The sequence below is a fragment of the Protomyctophum bolini genome (assembly GCF_963924005.1).
Source record: "Protomyctophum bolini genome assembly, chromosome: 19".
Classification (NCBI taxonomy): Eukaryota; Metazoa; Chordata; class Actinopteri; order Myctophiformes; family Myctophidae; genus Protomyctophum; species Protomyctophum bolini.
Window position 1 is genome coordinate 18,246,857 of NC_137880.1, and position 20,167 is coordinate 18,267,023.

General features: G+C 40.5%; 1 protein-coding gene across 1 annotated transcript; it reads left to right on the plus strand.

Annotated features, from left to right (window-relative positions):
• Nucleotides 1–9,443: 9,443 nt before the first annotated feature.
• On the plus strand, nt 9,444–13,234 carry tdrd6a (tudor domain containing 6a; the record flags this gene model as incomplete). The annotated part of the gene is made up of 2 exons (XM_080791395.1): nt 9,444–12,795; nt 13,224–13,234. The coding sequence occupies 2 exons, from the start codon at nt 9,444–9,446 to the stop codon at nt 13,232–13,234; spliced, it is 3,363 nt and encodes a 1,120-aa protein (XP_080647521.1).
• Between the last annotated feature and the right edge of the window lie 6,933 nt (nt 13,235–20,167).

Consider the following 20,167-nt stretch of genomic DNA (forward strand, 5'->3'; position numbering starts at 1 on the left):
TTATTCTCATTTTTTCTATTTTCATGGTGTCACACTCCATTTAAAATGTCTTGTCTGCCATGCCAAAGCAAGACTTGGGGACATTGGTTTTACTTAAATCTGGTTATTATTAACAATTATTATTGTTTTTCTTATGGCTATGAAAGAAAATCCATTTGATGATTGCAGTCATAATAATTTAAGACTACACTTTAATACTGACATCATGACATTGAAATACAGCAATATATGTTGTGTTTCTCCCTAGGTTACATAAAACAATGTAATGAGCACACTTACTGCTTAGAGGACATTTATGACAATATCAGTGGACTGGTTCATAATAGAGTTAATGCTCTGTTAGTCAGAAATGTTATTTTATTGTCTTGGGCTTGATGGAATCAGCAGTCACATTTGGCTTGAGTTCTGGTGCTGCTCTCCAAATACAGTATCAGGTCAGTGTTTTTCACCTAAAGCGGGCGATGTAGACAAAATAACAAATACCTGTGTTGGTGGAGACTATTTGTGTATTCATTGAATATTTATGTAATGAGATACATGATAAATAATAAACATAACGGCTCAGGGAAATTCACAAAATGACATCACTACAATATTCAAAATCCCAGACGATATCTAGTCCCGTATATTATCAATATATTATTGCCCAGATGTTTTCAGCAATCCCATGAACTGTGATTAGGATTTTTTCTTTCCATTCACAATAAATACTAAATAGCCATCTGACAGCCAATTGTTCCACAAACACTACTGTTTTGTTTAAAATACTGAATGCTCATAATGGACTCAATCCCCATTTTCGTTTGAAAACTCACCTTCGAGTCTTAGTTGCTGTCCTCTATGAAGTCTTCTGTCTCGTAATTCTTGAAAAAATATGAATGGCATTCAATCAATTGATTATATGGCACAATATGGCAAGATCAATTTCACACAACTTTATTCCGGTTGTGAAAATCAGCATTGGTAAAAAGAAAGCTGATATGTCACCATTACCAACAAGCATGACTTAGCAGGAATACCGGAGAAGTCGCCGGGTTACCAACTCACCGCAGCGAGATTCCATATGTTGATCTGACCTCATCAAACCCTGTACACTCAAGACACACTCCATATATGACCAGTACAGAATTCATTCCATATGTTGATCTGACCCCCCCCCCCCCCCCCCATACCTAACAGTACTCTAGTCTATTAAACTCAAATAGGTAATTTAAAAATAAATATTCACGCCCTAATCCTGCAGGCAGGTACAGACATAGTTCTGTTGACTTGTGTATGTTAATGTACAATATAAACTCCATCTTACAAATACTTCAGGTAATCCTTTTCTTTAAGATGTTGAGGGTAAAAGGGCCTCAGACTTTAGATGTTTTGGATACCATGTGATTCTGCATATGATGCCACCATTGTTGTGTCATATTTACTTTCACAAGCAGAGCGTGCAAGTATTGTGGTCGTGCTCTTACGAATGCACGTGTATGCTCGGAGGTATATATACTGATGTGATGGTTACGCAATTAAGATAGCCTACCACAGTATAGTACTTTCAACTTACAACTTACATACTGTACATGTATACAATCAATATTGAAACATATCATAATTACGTCACCTTTGACAGCCAGTTATAACCCGACTTTAGTATTTAATTCCAATGTTTTACAGAGGCTGAGATTTGAAAGTTCGTAGCAGCAAGCAGAGCGTGCAAGTATTGTGGTCGTGTTGGGACGTATGCATGTGTGCTTGGGTGGACGTTGATACCAACCAAGCATGCAGAGTGCAGTTCTAGTTTACTTTGCAGTCACTAGTGTGCATGTGGTTCATGTGGAGATGGTTCACTCCTCTTTAGCTTAGTTGCATTTAACACTGTAAAAACTATGGTTAATGCCGATTCAAATACGATTACTAAATTAGTTGGCACTCAATTGAATAATCGATTTGATTATGATTAATCAATTAAACGTTGCGGCCCTAAAGCAAATATATATTCACACATTATCCATTTTCTATGGTGGCTATATGACAGCCATGTTACGAAAAGGAGACAATCACAGAGTTATAAGCCACAATTTGCACTTTTCTAACGAGAACATTAGACACACACTCAGACATGGCACAGCCGCACAAGGCCAGAGAGGCACAGGACTGGAGCGGAGGAAGGAGGTCCACGTTTCTCAGTTAAAATCTAGGCAGGAACAAACAGACTGACATCCTTCAGTATAGTGTGTCAATGTCAACAGGCACAGTGTGCGCATAATAAGTTAATAACACAGCAACACACCAGAGAGACAGAAGATATATCTGGTTGTTTAGGGATACATAGGAAGTTATGGGATGCTCACTCAAACCCCAACAACTGATCCAGAATGCTGTGGCATGGCTGACCTCCAACCTGCCTACACATTCACGTCTTCCCCTTCTGTAAAATTCTGCTTTCCCTTCACTTGCTTCCACTTGTTACCCATACCCATTTCAAAACACTGGTGATTGTCTACAGCGCAAGCCGCAAGGCATCATGGGCATGGCTCCTGCAATGCTCCTGTCCAGCTAACACAGGACATCTGTCTCTCCCTTCCCTAAGAGACCTATATCCCTTCTGGATCCCATGCTGTGGAATGACCTCTCCCTTCTCAGTCAGGACCAGACTCAGTCCCCAATTTCTGCTGTGGTCTGAAAGCTCACTTCTCACCTCTTCACCTTCAGAGGTTTCCTCGCTGTCTTCCTTATCCATGTAGGGATACTCCTCTCTTTCCTCTTCACATGTCTGCTGGGCACAATAATTGCAGACAGAATTGGTGGATGTCACTGTTGTACAGTACACACACACACACACACACACACACACACACACACACACACACACACACACACACACACACACACACACACACACACACACACTGTATTCATTGTGACCCACTGATACACGGGCACAACCGGCATGAGTTATTTGCAGCATGAGTTAATGTTTCCATCATGTTTCACCAACAAGAAGTGAAATATACACATTGTGACATGATTCAACTACATATTAATTACCTTATGTTGACAGAGCAAGAATTTGTCATCTACGGTATGACAGTACTGTAACTCTACTATGACATTAGTACTATGACGTCAGTCGAAGAAAATGTTAGAACTCACTCAGATAGACACACACACATGCGCGCACACGCGCAAACACACACACACACACACACACACACACACACACACACACACACACACACACACACACACACACACACACACACACACACACATGCCCCCAATTATTTTTTGTCACATTATCTTGCAGTACATACCTTAACGATGATGGGTCCTATAGGCACCAGGTCGATGTCCTCCTCAGCAATGCTCTGTAACTAAGACAGTAAAAACATGGTGAGAAAATTAACAAGGAAAATGTGAATGAGTTTTGTGAGTATGTGCCCATTTAACCATGTCACACTCTAGCTCAGTTTTTCCCAACGTGGGGTCTGCCCCCCTTCCCCTCCCCATCCCTATTTTGGGCATGTCATTCAAATAAATAAAAGCAAAAATTGCAGATCTACAAACTTGTGTTGCAATTCATTTTTGCCAGTACAACACAGAACTACTGTGTTATACTACAAGAACACTTTTCAGTCCCGTTCAGTATCAACGTTGTATTATTTGTTGTGCAAGATGTATGTGTGTGTGTGTGTGTGTGTGTGTGTGTGTGTGTGTGTGTGTGTGTGTGTGTGTGTGTGTGTGTGCGTGTGCATGTGCGTGTCTGTGTGTGTGTGTGTGTGTGTGTGTGTGTGTGTGTGTGTGTGTGTGTGTGCACGCTCGCATCACAGAGCTAGGGTATAGATGCAATCTACTTGTGTTTATCTTTGGTTGTAAGAGGCTTCCATCAATTTGTGATGGCAAAAAAGCAGCTAAACGACTTGCAAAATTGTGTGCGATCTCTTCTACTATCGGTAGCCACCAAATATGGCGAAGATGCTGTTACATGTAGGGCGGCTGTGGCTCAGGAGGTAGAACAGGTTCCCTGGGTCGGCCGAATCCCGGCTCCTCCTGTCCACATGTTGAAGTGTCCTTGGGCAAGACACTGAACCCTACATACATTGCCTCCAATGAGTTGGTCTGTGTGAGCTTGCCACCATTGCTGTGTGAATGTGGGAAGTGAGGACACTGGCGTCGACTGTTCGCTGCTGGACATATATACATTATCAAAATGTGTGTGACCTACCCAGGTTAGGTGCTCTTCTTCCTGTTGGTGAAGCTCTGTTTCGTTGATGCAGAGCTGGTCCATGTTAAACCACAGTGACTCTGTCATGCGTGGAAGCAGACATGGAAATAGAGTGGACATCTTCATTCACTGTTCTGACTGACACCCTGGAGCAGATTGGAACTGTCAAGAGAGAGAATGAACTTTCACTGGGAGACAATCATGCAGTTAGCATTACAAGGATTGACATGTTCGCTGTGAACTTCATTTTGCTATTCCAAAGTCATTATTTTGTTTTGATTAACAGATATCTATCATTCTAAACACATTAGATATAAACAAAAACAATATATTCACTCCCTTTCTTAGGCCTACATTACTATCACTACTCTGCTGCTCATATCAATCTATTTGTCATAAATATCTATCTAAACCATTCTATAGCTGTTTTGTTTTGCACAGTGAAAAATTGACTCACATTTATTATGACAATGCATCTGATTTGTTTCAAAATGTAGCCAGAAACACCGATATGCCATGTCCATAACATGACGACGGTCAATATAAAACGAATTAATAGTCACGATCCGTGACACCGACACTACTAAAACTATAAGAATAAACAAAAATAAATGTGTAAACATTGATTTGTGTATTTACCACTAACCTAAGAAAATAGGGAAAACAATGAGTCAGGGGGACAAGTGGAAAGACGCCCCGATTTATTTTTCCCCCGTGCCGAAAACAGCAGATCTACAAGCTGAAAGCTCACATCTTCGTCGTGTTGTGAACTTGTAATTCGGCTATTTTCAATGCGCGACACCGTCGTGCAACGAAGTATGAATCGCTGCTACGGTCAAGAGCTATGGTCAAGAGTCGCGAAGCGAAACCAACCGCAGCGCTGCACTGCCACCTATTGTCCATAGGTTAGAGCACAAGTTGTACTCAATCTTTTTGAACCCTTTCTGAAACGGTTCCTTTTATTTACTAAGTTATTTTTATTTAACTTAAAGTATTACAATGCAATGCTTTAAAAGAAAAATACTGACATCAAATTAATAAGTTAATCAAATAAACAATACATATTGAGTCACAGTGCATCACAGACAAAAAGTTTTATGGGGAATAATTATGGGAAAGTATTTACCTTTTTATATAATAATAATAATAATAATAATAATAATAATAATAATAATAATAATAATAATAATAATAATCATACTAAAAAACAACTATGTGTGTGTGTGTGTGTGTATATATATATATATATATATATATATATATATATATATATATATATATATATATATATATATATACATACATGAAAGCAATAAATATGTGTGTATTTTTTTTAAACTACAAACATACCGTAACATTTCCAGGTGAGGTGAGGTGATATCAGGCCTCAGAAGTTCCGGGTCGTCATTCAACCTCTTTCCGTTTCCTCCTTTCAAGTGACCACGCCGCGGAGAGTTTGGCTGAAGATAGTTTGTCAAAAAATAAAGAAACGGCTGTAGTTTATCATCCTAAAGATTTAGGTCAGACTTCACTTTTTCCATCTGAAATGTTCAATTGTACCTCCCAAAAACTGATAATACTATTTATTGTTGCTGGTAGCAGGTGGCTGTGATTGTGTTGTTAAAACATGTGAACGTTTCTTTTTCAGGTGAGGAATCCGATGTAGGCGGCCCGGTGAGTTTAATTTTAATCACTTTATCTGCTGCTGTGTTGGGGGGGTGGGGTGGGGTGTAGTTTGTAATTTAGCCTAGATAAATTAAATTATTCTGATATATACAATGTAAAGCGTAATTTACAGTCCTTAGAGTACGACGGGCGGTGTCGTTGCCAAGAAAAACAGCAACTGCACCTGTGTTGCATTTTGTTTAATGGGGTCGTTATTCCGAGCAGCCGCAGCTCGCTGAATTTTACACGGTGTTGGGGTCGTATGCCACGAGTTTTTTTTGGTCGTTTTCATGAAGTCGCTGAATGATCAACCATAGTGCATACAGGGCAGCACTCGTTAGGTCGCTTCAAGCACACTGTAAAATTATTAAAAGAGCTACAGTATGCAGCCCTGCTTGCTTGCATAATGGAGCAACAGTTAATCAAACTAATCTATTGGCTCTTGCATCTTTCCACCATTGTATGACTAAATATAAAATAATTTTCAGCTATCTGAATAGGCCTAGGGGTGTACAGATATTCTACTAGCAACTAGCCTACTAAACTGTTACAAAATACTTGTTTGTTCCATTACCTGTGTGTGTGTGTGTGTGTGTGTGTGTGTGTGTGTGTATATATATATATATATATATATATATATATATAAAAAATAGATTCACTTTTTTAATACATTTCCATTTTGTACCCATATTACTAATATCTTAATAAAATGTTGCTTTTAATAAGCAACATTGAACATGAAAAATTACTTTTTTATATTTTTATGGAAAAGCGTTGCGATGGAGAAATCACATCCACAATAGGGCATAGAAGTGGCGGTCATTTTGTGGTTCACCAATCCAAAGAGCCATCCAGGCTCCTGGTAAATCATGACCATAAAACATTTTATTCTGTGAAAATGCTATTCTTTATATAGTGGTGTAATTAGGTCTGCGTCCTGTGTATTTTACACTGTTTGATGAAAGGACTCATCAAACAAACCGTCGCATCAGGTTCATTTATTTGTTTGTCCCCGAGGGGCGATTTGCTTTACAGCAAAGCATAACACAGGCCGGTAACATGAAACACAAAAACACAGTAAAAATGCACATAGTACACACAGAACAATAAAACAGTATGACAGTTCAAGGTATCAGTGTAATTTTGACATTTTCAGAACAGTTGTATAAATAATTCATACAAGCGAGTCGGGTGACAAGTTACCACCTCCTATCGGCATTTAAAGCCTGGATAGATACAGGCACGAAGGAGAACTTGTACCTATTGCTTTTGACCCCTGGAACTTTTAGCCGAAGGCCAGAGGGAAGCAGCTTGAACTTGATCTAGACTACTGAAATTAACTCCAGCAATCTTTGAGGCCGTTCTCACAATCCTACCAAGGTCGCATGCTACTTTATCCTGCTATGTTGTGAACAAATTAAGCACTTACTGTATAATGCAGGACATTCCAGCATTAATTAATATTATACCCAGAGCCAATGTGAATGCGCCCGTCGGACTTGTCTCCTTCTCTCCAGACTGAGTGGCTGCTTCTTTCTACAGGCATCGAGGAGCGAGTCCCCCCTCCTCCCGCTAGACAGAGAGGACACGAGCATAGTTTCCCCCCCCCCCCTAAAATGATTCAGGATTTTTTCCCCCAGATAAATTATCAACATGCATGAATGTAAACATTATAGCCATATGTCATATTTTATCGTCATGATTCTAGGCTTAAAATAATTGATATAAATATTTGTGTTCTGGATAGGTGGAACCACAAAATGGCTGCCACTGCTATGCATAGCAGTAAACACCTGGTCGTCAATCGGCCATGTTCCACCATACTGCCTGCTGTCTCTGCGATCTGGCCAATTTGAAGAAATAATCCAACGTTTGAGTTGAGAACATAGAAATGCAGAGTAGGCCTATGTTCCAAATAGACCTACTACATATTATGTCTGAAGGGGAGCTGCCCTGCTGGTCAGTAGTGTGCTTCTGACCGGCTCCGACTTGCACTGGACTAACTGCATAATTGATTTGACCTACCGTACTTTTGCTTGATGTAATCTATTATTGGGAGGGAGCAGGTGTGTAAGATTGGATTTTATATACTCTTTAGTCTTCTATATTTTCCAATTGGATTTGGCCTTATAGATCAAAATGCAATGTGTTCATTTTTAATTAATTCATTTTCAATTATCAAATGCATTCAAAAACATCTTGCGTCAATGAAATTAATTGCTGGGTACATACCTACCTAGTCCTACCTAATAATGATGTACATAATTTCTCTATTTTTTACTTGGTCTCTGTATCTCGGAGGAGAGCTGTGGACATTTCAGAAACCAGTGACATCATCGTTGGGCAGATTGTTATTCTTGTTCTTTGCTTATTTTATTTATTAACACTCAAAATCAATAGCTTCCATTATAGCATGCTAACTTCCCAGGTATAGAAAGCCTGCTGTTTCTATTGATTTGGATTCCCCATCGATGATTTCTAAACTGTCCAGACCTCCTCTGTCCAGACATGCCAAGTAGACAAAAATGGTGCTATATTATAATGAGCATTAGTGAGGACTAGGGTTGGGACTCGGAACCGGTTCTGAGATTGAAGAACCGGCGTCGGTTCTACACGTGTGAGAGGGTTGGATACGCCCACTGATCTAGGACTAATATGCATGCAAACTTCGAGCGAGACGGTCAGACAGAGACTAGTGTAGTAGGAAAACTGCAGCATGTCGAACAAACAAAAGTCCCAAACCCTAGTGAGGACCTAGAAGATGGGTGAAAATGGTTGAAGTTGAAAAAAATTGCCCCCCACAAAAACGATTTAATGAAATTATCTGATTAACAAAAATATGATCGATGGAATAATGGATATTAAATCAATAGTTGTAACTTGTAGCCATGTGCATATTGACTAATCCAGTATAGCTGCCTCTCCACATGACTGCATTGATTTCATTTTATGACTGTCTGCAGATGATTTCCGACCGCAGCGTGTCGCAATGTTATGAGCTTGTAGATCGGCTATTTTCACGATGATTAGATGAGATATATATATTTATGCTTGATTATTTGATTAACCCTCTTATGGCTATATTTAATAACATCTTATTGTGCATTGGGCCAGATTTGGCGACTTTTTGAATGACAATAGAAAGATGTGCGATATGACCACAATGTCACGAAATGTCTCATTTTAAAGCTGCAAGTCTCTACTTTTCTAGCATGTTCCATCGTTTACTTATAAGCATTTTAGTACACCTTGGTTTCACTTTTCACTGAAACCAAGTAGTAGTAGATTACATTAAAAAAGTCTAAAAGTTGCTATATTTTGTTATAATAAGACTTACTGACAGGGCAGTACGTCAATTACGTCCCTGGCCACGAGGGATTTATTGATTTATTATGTCAAGTACGTCACTGGCCATTAGGGGGTTTCAATTAAAAGGTAATCAATAGAATAATCCTTAAGAAGATAATCGATAGTTGTAGCCCTAAACTGTAGAATATTCGTCAATATTTTTCCTCTCCTTTTTGCATGTTTTAGGCCTGATGCTGACATGCAAGGTGCCAAAATGCCTTCAATACCTGGATTCCCTGCATCAGGATCAGATGTCATTGTTCTCATTACTAGGGTGAACTTGAATCCCCTCTGTCCGCTTGTGGAACTCTGGGGTAACTTTAACCAGGAAAGGAAAGCAGACTATCAGTACCTGTCAAAAGATATTCAGTTTCCTACAAACAAACTTCACGAGTTTGACGGAAATCCTGGAGATCTATGCCTGGTTCAGGTGGATGAGACTTGGTACAGGTCACGTGTAGTCTCAAGAAATGGCTCAACTTACAAGGTGTTTCTTATTGATAAAGGATGGACACTCACTGCCACCCCAAGTATGTTGGCGTGGGGTAAGAAGGAGTTCTTCCACCTTCCACCTGAAGTGGAATTCTGTGTTCTCGCTAATGTCCTGCCACTATCCCTTGAGAGAAAGTGGTCCCCGATGGCTTTGGAGTTCTTGAAAACTCTTAATTGGAAGACTGTGAAAGCACATGTCCAAAATGTGATTGTGCCCCAGAGAACAGTTGTCTTGCACATACCCAGCATTGCTCAGCAAATGTATGAGATGGGATTTGCCAAAAAGCTGTCATCAGAAATGTTCTCTGACTTCTTGCTCAAGTCATTACAGCCTCCTAGCAGTGTTGCATTGCCCACAGAGTTGCACCAGGAGTCCATGAGAAATGAAGCACCAGGGACAGGACTGTCAATACTAAACCAGCAGCGCTTCATGTACCCGGAGTTGCAGATGGGAACCGTAGAGACTGTCATTGTCACAGAAATAACAAACCCGATGCGTGTTTTCTGTCAGTTGAAGGTTTTCGCGCAAGAGTTGAAGAAAGTCACTGAGCAGATCACACTGTACTATGAAGGCAGATTTACTCCTTGCATAGTCACTTCTAACATGCTTGGATCCCCATGTGCCGCAAGAGGAAGTGATGGCAGGTGGTATCGTTCTGTTTTACAGCAAATATTGCCAGGCAACAATGTGGTTGAAGTACTAAATGTTGACTACGGGAAGAAACAGCTTGTTCAGGTAGAGAACATAAGGCCATTGGCTGCAGAGTTCTTCAGGATGCCAGTTGTGACATATGTCTGCTCACTCCATGGTGTCACTGACAAAGGCCTTGGATGGACAGCAGTACAGATTGAGTATCTCAAATCCCTGATCCTATACAAGACTGTGATTGCCAAATTTGAATACCAAAGCCTTTGTGAGGGTGTCCATTATGTCACACTGTATGGAGATGAAAAAACAAACGTCAACTCTTTGTTTGGCTCTCAAGAGAAGTGCCTTCTGGAGTGTGAAAAAGCACTCCAAGAGTTTAGCATCTGCAGCACACCAAGCAGCCAGCATCTAGCTCAACGAAAAAGCCAAGCAATTGTACCTGTTGAAGGTGCAAAGGACCCAAAAGGGAGCAACATTCAGAAGTTGTTGGCAGAAGACCTCTCCCTCAACTCTTCACATGTAGCAGTTGTGCAGCACGTCTCAAACCCATTAGAATTTTGGATCCAGACACAGAAGTATGCAGATGAGTTTGATGAACTGATGGAGAACATGGACCGTCTTTACAGTGATTTGGCGTCTACGGATTCGATCAGAAACCCAACTGTTGGCCTATACTGTGCTGCCAAGGCACGAGATGGTATATTTTACCGGGCAACTGTGACTGAAGTCAGCAAGACTCAAGTCCATGTGTTTTTTGTTGATTATGGAAACGCTGAACTAATTGACCGAAACTGCATCCGTGTCCTTCCTGAAAGGTTTAAAGAGCTGCCCCGACTTGCATTGAAATGTCGCCTTGCTGATATCAAGCCAAAAGATGAGACATGGAGCCGTAGTGCCATTGACCTTTTCATCAAAGCGGTCATGGATAAAGTCCTGAACATACATGTTACTGCAATGTATGAAGGCACATATATCGTTCAGATCACGATCACAGACTCTACAGCACACGGAGAGCAAGATGTCAATAAGCTGATGTGCAATTCAGGCCTTGCTGAGAATGTGTCAGAGAAAAGCCCCAATGCAAACAGGACCACATCTCCTGTCCTTTACCCTGTCAAATCAAAGCTAGCTGCTTTACCATCCAGAGGAAACGAGAACCGTGAGATTCCTTCCCGAACACCAAACTTCAATGACAGTGGCCCTGCTACCTTTAAAGAGCTTATGTTTCCAATAGGAACGGCAATTGATGTCAGCGTGTCTTGCATTGAAAGCCCAAATGACTTCTGGTGCCAACTGTGCCAGAACAAAGGACAGTTGCATTTGCTGATGCAAGAGATGCAGATGTTCTATGCCAACAGCCAGTTTAAGCCATTCACAGAATCTGTGTGTGTTGCTCGCCATCCACATAATAAAAAGTGGTACAGAGCTCTTGCTCTTAACAGAGACGCAACACAGCATGTGGATGTGTTGTTTGTAGACTACGGCCAGAACAAGAGAGTCCCCCTGCATGACCTGCGGAAGATGAACCCAAACTTCCTGAATTTGAAAGCTCAAGCTTTTCGATGCAGCCTTTACAACCCTGTTAAGCCTACATCACTCATGAATGATTGGGACGAGATAGCAACTGTGGAGTTTCAGGACTTTGTGGATGCTGCTGCATCCAGCCATGTCATTTTGAAGTCCACCATTTATGCAGTCATGTACAATGAGCAGAATATTGTGTTCAACATTGTGGATCTCGAAACTCCCTTTGAAAGTGCCTGCACCCGCATGGTCCATCATAAGACGATTGCATCACTCTCAAAAGAACCTGCTTCCCCTTTACATTTGGACACATACTACTACTCAACCCACAACATCAAAACGGGGACTGAAGAAAAGGTCATAGTGACATGTGTTAACAATGTCAATAAGTTCTACTGCCAGCTAGAGAGGAATGCTGACATTGTGAAAGATCTTGAATTGAAAGTAAACAGGCTGTGTCCCCAGCTTCAGAGCTCAAAGCTCCCAACAACTATTGGAATGTTGTGTTTGGCCAAATACCCAGACGGAAAATGGTACAGAGGACAAGTCAAGGCTGTGCAACCGGGGGAATCTATCCGGGTACACTTTGTGGATTATGGCGATACTCTCATTGTGGACCCATCTGACTTGTTTCCCATTCCCAAAGAGGCAAGTGACATCATCTCTGTTCCAGTGCAAGCGATAGAGTGTGGCCTTTCAGACATCCCTGCCAACGTCCCCAGTGATGTAAATGGCTGGTTTGAGACTAATGCAACAGAGCAGTCATTTAGAGCTCTAGTAGTGGCCAAACAACCTGACGGCACATTGCAGGTTGAACTGTATCACGGAAAAAGCCAAGTTAATGCCACTATCAAGCAGAAATTTCACATTGACATGCCAAGCAAAGATGTTATTTGCCATGGTACACCCAGGTTCACCAGCAATGCACAGCATTCGCTTAATGCTTTTTCAAAACCCACCACTGAGATGGAAGGTACACAAGCCACAAAGACAAATCAGTGCCCTGCCTCAAAGGTTAGGAGTGCCACTTTGGAGCTCTACAAAACTCCAAAACAAAGGCAGCTGGATGGCATGCCACAGACGCAGAGTAGTATGCAAGACTGCTCTGAACCAGCCAATAACATACCAATTAAACAGAATCTTTCTCCACCACAAAAATGTCCAGAGGGATCAAAGTTAGAATCTCAGAAGAAAAGCTACGAGTCTCTTCAACCAGAGGTGGAAACCCTCCCTAAACTGACTGAACTGCCCACTAACTCCATAGAAGTAGGTATGGAAGCAGATGTCTTTGTTTCACACAGCAACAGTCCTCTTAGCTTCTATGTGCAGTTAGCCTGTGATGAGCCTGACATATGCTCAATTGTGAGTAAACTCAATGATTGTGAGCCATCCACCGAAACAATTAAAGCCTTTCAAACAGGTGACCTTGTCCAAGCAGAGTTCCCAGAGGATGATTCATGGTATCGTGCAGTTGTAAGAGAAATCCGTGAAAACAAGATGACTCTTGTGGAGTTTGTTGACTTTGGCAATTCCTGTGAGGTACCCGTTGACAACATCCGCAAACTCAACAAAACTTTGCTTCAGTTTCCTGCGTACAGTACACAATGTCTGCTTAGTGCAGCTGCAGTCTTCCAAAATGAGTCAATGCTGGATCCAAAGCTTGTGTCCACCTTCAACAAGAATATATCCACAGATGGAGAAAAGGTGTTCAAATGCTTTTTTATCAGGCAATCCGGATCTGGCTGGGAAGTCAAACTTCAGGATGGTGGGGTAGACATTGCCCCGAATGACAGTTCTGCTATTCATGAACCGTTAAAGGAAAAGTCTGTTAAGGAAGATGAGTGCACAATCAGTGTTTGTATTGAGCCACAGGAGGAGCTTAGCACAGAAGCAGGATTATCAGAACTGACGAGCAGTCTTGAGGCCAGTGAATGTTTTGATGCTGCTGTTAAACCCGCGTTTGTTGCTGATGCCAGGAAGGATGGAGATGATGCCCAGAAGGATGATGGAGATCAAACTAAAGACCTTGGAGCTCCTGAACTTGACAAGGAGGGCCTCCCTAAATTAACAGACCTGCCCCCACAATCCATAACAGCTGGTATGGAAGCAGATATCTTTGTCTTGCATTGTAACAACCCTCTTAGTTTTTATGTCCACTTAGCCAAGGACCAAGATGACCTATTCTCCATTGTGGACAAACTCAACGATGGTGAGTCATCAGCCGAAAGTGGTAAAATTAAAGACTTGCATCCAGGTGACCTCATCCTTGCAGAGTTTGAAGATGATAATTCATGGTACCGTGCAGTTGTAAGAGAAATTCATGCGAACAAGACTGCTCTTGTGGAGTTTGTGGATTATGGAAATGCTGCAGTAGTGTCGGTTTCCAAAATGTGTACACTCTCGACGCCATTCCTGCAATTTCCTAGATACAGTACACACTGTGTGCTTAGTGGGGCTGCAACTATCAAGAAGGAGTTGGTGCTGGATCCAGAGGTTGTGTCCTCTTTCGAAAAGGATGTTGGGCCCAGTACAGACAAAGTGTTAAAGTGTGTATTCATCAGACAGTCAGAGTCTGTGTGGGAAGTCGGTCTCCAAGACAGTGGGGTGGAAATCACTTGTAAAATCCCCACCGGAAATCTGACTCCTTATGATGATGTCACTCCTAAGATGTCAGAAGTGGATGAAAAGCCTTGCCAGGAAGATGAACAGAATACTGATCAGCAAGAGGAGCATACTGTCCCTGAAGCAGCAGATGTTGTGGAGATCTGCATTGAAGCTTTCCCTGAAAGTGCAGAGGCTGCTCCCACCTCTGAAGCCGATTTGGGAGCCCAAGAGGAGGAGGTCATAGTAGCTGAACCCATTCAGACCCTGGACCCTGAATTGGAAAGTGTGCCAGAGGAGCCAGAGAACCACACTGAGGGAAACGACCCTGCTGCCGTTCTGGAGTCAAGTAAGTTACAGTATATTATTCAGTTGTCATTGATCCCCACATTGCATTACATTTGTATGCTGAAATAACTGTAAACTGATTTTTGAAAATGTTATATCAAGTCCAACAATGTACATAATAGTGTAGATGGTAGAATCTGTTTTAATTTGCCCAAATCTTTACATAAACCTGTAATTAGCCTATCTTGCGTAAACAAATAATTTTCATAATTTCTTTTCCTGTTGTCACTTACAGAGTTTGGTCCACTGAGAGCTGCTAAGACTCTCATTATTGGTTCTTCCTGTGTTGTCTGGTCACCTGTTGTCAAGTCTTGGTGCAAAGCAAGGGTCTTGAAAAACACAAGTGACTGCATTCTGGTAAATTGACTAATATTCAGAAATATCCAGTGCTTTTCAGAGTTTGTGTTAGGACTTCAAACTTTGACAAGGATTCAATGTTTCCTTTTCAATTTAAATCAATGAATGCCATGAATTTGGGTAATCATGCATAAAACCAGTGCTTTATGCATATTGTTTCTTTCCTTTTTTTTCTTTAATGTGCAGGTTCTTCTGATTGATTGTGAAACGCAGATGGAGGTTGAACCATGCAGCGTCTTTGAGGTGGTGTTTTCAGGCCATGAGGAGGTAAGGATTGTTTACAATTTGTTGTTGTACTGTTCATTACTTGAAGCAAAACCTCTAACAGTAAAGTTAATTAAACTGTTTCCTTGTTCCTTTTTTCAGTGTGATAATGCTGGCATCTCCGATTATGCCACAATTTCCACAACCACCTCTCATGTGATCGCTTCAGAATCCAACCTGGTATACTTGCTATTTTGGCTTACAAATGCTTCATATTATATACAAAATACACATAAGCCTAGAAATTATTTCTGTAACATAAAATGTCACCGTATACTATTAAAAAAATAAACTGTGTTTTTCCTATAATTCTCTGGTTGCTTTGGTTGTTCAGTAAATGTGAATAGAAATACCTGTAATGTCAAATTTATTATGTTTTAATTATTGCATTATCATGCCTATTAAAATGGTGAACTTCTCTTAAATTATAGGTACAGAGTGAATCACCTGAATCTGATTGTGTGCCACTTGAGAAATACTGTGGTAAGTGACAATATCTTAAATGGCAAAAGCATTGGTGAATATGGTCACTGTTTTGCAGCGGCACACATACAAAATTACAAACCTTTTTGAAAAGAAATGTCTCTGGCTGGAAAATACTCACTTAGGGATCAAAGTAATGCAATGGCATACTGTGTCTTTGCAATCTAACAAGTTTGGAATAGTTTTGATGTGAACATGCAGTTGTATTGTGAATGTTTTGACAGATGCCTCTGCAGAACAGGATGTTGAGACCAAGGATTTTGTAGAGGATGCACAGAGTATTTCCACGACTCACAAGGTAGAATACAACTGTACCAATACCATTTTATAGCTGACCAAAAACTGTTTTCAGAATTATGGTAGGGTAAATTAAAGGAATAATCCAAAAGTGACTGGTGGTTTACCATGGATTTTAGAACAGCTAATGGGCGTGCCTATTCCCCCTAGCTGGTCTCTTATAGCCTAGTCTTCTGCTTTTTAGAGCAGCTTTGTATTTATTTTTGTATTTCTTGTTGCAATGTTAAATCTGGATTCATTATATCCTGTCTCAATGATATTTTTTAAGCATAAAACGTTTTAACTGTAAAATTAATTCAATTGAATTACTTTTTTCCAGTGTGACAATGATGACGGCACAGACACAGTCTCTATCCCAGATTATTTGGATGGTACATTTTCTTCTCATCTTGATTTTTTCTTTTTTCTTGGTACCTCACCTGATCTCCCGCATCTTTAGTATTCTAGTCATTTCATTCCCATTTTGGTGTTGTGTGCTTTCTTTGATGCATTTACAGAAGACACCTTGGATGAACAAAGTGATACCAGTGAAGATACAATTACAATGGATGGTCTTGACACTGATACAACAGAGGAAACGGTAATTGTATGACAATTTAACATTTGGACAGCCGTCATGATGTAAATATAGTTTTCGTGGCTTTTATGGTTGCAGATCAGGTTTAAGTTTAAAGCACCAAACCAATCTGATGTAAATCTCTGGGTGAGTGGCATCAATACCACAATTCTAATACGTTATCGATCATGCTCAATTCTAGCACTTGGCAACTTTGTTAAATTAAGCACAATTAAGTGCTCAATGTATATCCACCAAAAATGCAAGATCACAAAGCCATTCTGGGTCATCATTGCCACTTTAATGTTTGAAAACATACTCTCGAAGTGTGACAGGATGTGGCTGATCAATATTATTTTTGGAAAAAAGAATGTCAAATTGGCATTGGCAAATTCAGTTTCTATTACTTTGGTGATCTCATCAATGGCATTTTTCCCTTTTTTACTTATTGACACCCCACTACACGTAATGGTGGAAATCCTTTTTGAGTGGTGCAACCACTCCTACAACCAGCAATGTCCGTGTACCTGTGTAAATGAGCACGAGTATGTGACTTATTAATACCAGTAGGGGGCACCAGAAACAGAGAGGGGTAGTGCTGTCTCTAATGAGAGAGAGAGAGAGAGAGGGGGGGGGGGGGGAATTGCACCACTCAGTTCACACGTGTGTGATTTTTTTTTAACATACATTTCCCTCGGTTCTGATGGGGTACAATTAAATTATTTTAATTTAATTGATACTTTTTCAAGTTTTTTTTTGGTGTAATATTTGTTGCTTTGTGGTTGTTGTAAAGTGAATGGAATTATCATTTTCATTTGAATGAATATTCTAATTTGCAATTGTTTCAATTGTAGGTCCAGACTGAATCCCCACAATCTCCTGTTGTGCCATTAGAGACATTCATTGGTGAGTGAGAAGATCTCAACAAATGCCAAAAGCATTGGTGAAATTGAGTCAGCTGTTTGCAGCTGCACAAAGAAATTCCAAACTTGTGTTCTGTTCTGTAAACGGGCTGTTTGAAAAGCTGGAAGAGAGGCACCGTGTGTCAGAAGGTTGTGGATTGAGGAATGCAATAGAATAGCCAACCAGCTGCAGTCCATGCTACATTAACAGGATGGCTGTCTTCTGGAAAGAGAAAATTGTACTAGCATGTTGCAGCCTCAATCTTAACACATTGCCTTTGTAGCAAACTAACAATAACCCTTTTATTTTTGTTGTAGGTGTGGATTAGTTTGGAATTTATTTGATGTGAACTTGAACTTTTATTGTGAATGTCTTAATAGATACCCCTGCAGAACAGGGAGTTAAGACTGAAGATGTTGCGGAGGAGCCACAGAATGTTGGCACCCATCATAAGGTAGGAGAACACAAATGCACCATTACCATTTTGTCTGACCACATACTGTATGCCTCTTGAATGCTTACCTACAATTTAATTTCTGCATCAAAGCCATCAATAGTTGCATTAATAAGAGTCAAATGTCCTGTTCTGTTTCAGTGCGACTTGATTGAAGAAGACACGTATCGTGATGATGAACATTCTTCTGGTTAGTTTGCAAGTGTATTTGTGTGCTCATGTGAATATAATATTCATTGGTTGTATTTTGATTTGATTAGCCTTTTATTTTCTTTGTTTTGGGCTTTTGCGCCTTTTATTGATAGTTACAGTGAAGACGGACAGGAAAGGGGGAGAGACATGCAGCAAAGGTCGTCGTGAACGGGACTCGAACACGCAAAGTGCTGTCAGGCCAGAGCCTATATGTGACATGTGCCACTAGGCCAGCAGGCGCCCCAGCCAGGCCATTATTAGTCTGGTCTCTAGTTTGAAGACAATAAATTAGCACACTGCATATAACTACGGAACACTTTTCTCTGAGCTCCAATGCTGTCCCTTATGAAAGCTTGTGGCTGTGCCAAGATTACAAAGTATTGTTAACCAGAAGATTGTCAGATCCGCTGCAGTTCATGTAACAGGATGGCTGTCTTCTGGAAAGAGAAAATTGTACTAGCATGTTGCAGCCTCAATCTAAACACAGTGCCCATGTAGCAAACTAACAATAACCCTTTTATTTCGGTTCACCAGTAAATTGATTGTGGTAAGTCCTGTTATGGGACTTTGTAAGTTGTTGACTGGAATTTATTTCTGTGGCCAGGTATACCGACTATATTCTAATGCAATGTACGATACTGTTGTAGGTGTGGATTAGTTTGGAGTTTATTTGATGTGAACTTGACCTTTTATTGTGAATGTCTTAATAGATACCCCTGCAGAACAGGGAGTTAAGACTGAAGATGTTGCGGAGGAGCCACAGAATGTTGGCACCCATCATAAGGTAGAACACAAATGCACCATTACCGTTTTGTCTGACACATACTGTATGCCTCTTGAATGCTTACCTACAATTTCGGCATCAAAGCCATCAATAGTTGCATTAATAAGACTCAGTCAAATGTCCTGTTCTGTTTCAGTGCGACATGATTGAAGAAGACGAGTATCGTGGTGATGAACATTCTTCTGGTTAGTTCGCAAGTGTATCTGTGTGCTCATGTGAAAATTGTGAATATATTATTCATTGGTTGTATTTTGATTTGATGAGCCTTTTTGGCTGTCTTTGTATAGTGCCAACACAATATATTGGTATAGATGGCCATGCAGGCTATGACAGCATTTGTCTGTATGTCCACTCAAATGCAGACCCGTCCTGACTTTGCAGGCACTATGTGCATAACATCTTGAAACAACACCAGCCATAAATGCAGCTATAAAAGTTTGAGCAGTGTGAATGTTGAATCGTAGTTCATAATGTAAAAAGTTACTTTATTCCACTAAATCCCTTATTTACATCAACATTGTTCTTGTAAACCAGGTTTGTACTTACGGTAGGTGAAGTATTTATGAAGATTGCATTTTCTTTTTTTTTGCCAATGAAGATACACATGGAGACCATCACCATACTAGTTGGCATGACCACAGGCAGCCAGTTGTCAATGTGAGGACAATCAATCTGGATTTTGTATATAGTGGAGCTTTGGCACTGAACTTGCATTGTGATTTGTGCAGTTGGACCATTATCCACACAACTTGTAACTTGCTATGGGCTTGTAAAATTTGGAACAAGGCAGGCCATTATTAGACACTGGTCTCTCTAGTTTGAAGACAATAAATTAGCACACTGCATATACCTACAGAACACTGTTTTCTCTGAGCTCCAATGCAGTCTCTTATGAAAGCTCATGTCTGTGCCAAGATTACAAAGTATTGTTAACCAGAAGATTGTCAGATCAGCTGCAATCCATGCTACAGGAACAGAATGGCTGTCTTCTGGAAAAAGAAAATTGCACTAGCATGTTGCAGCCTCAATCTAAA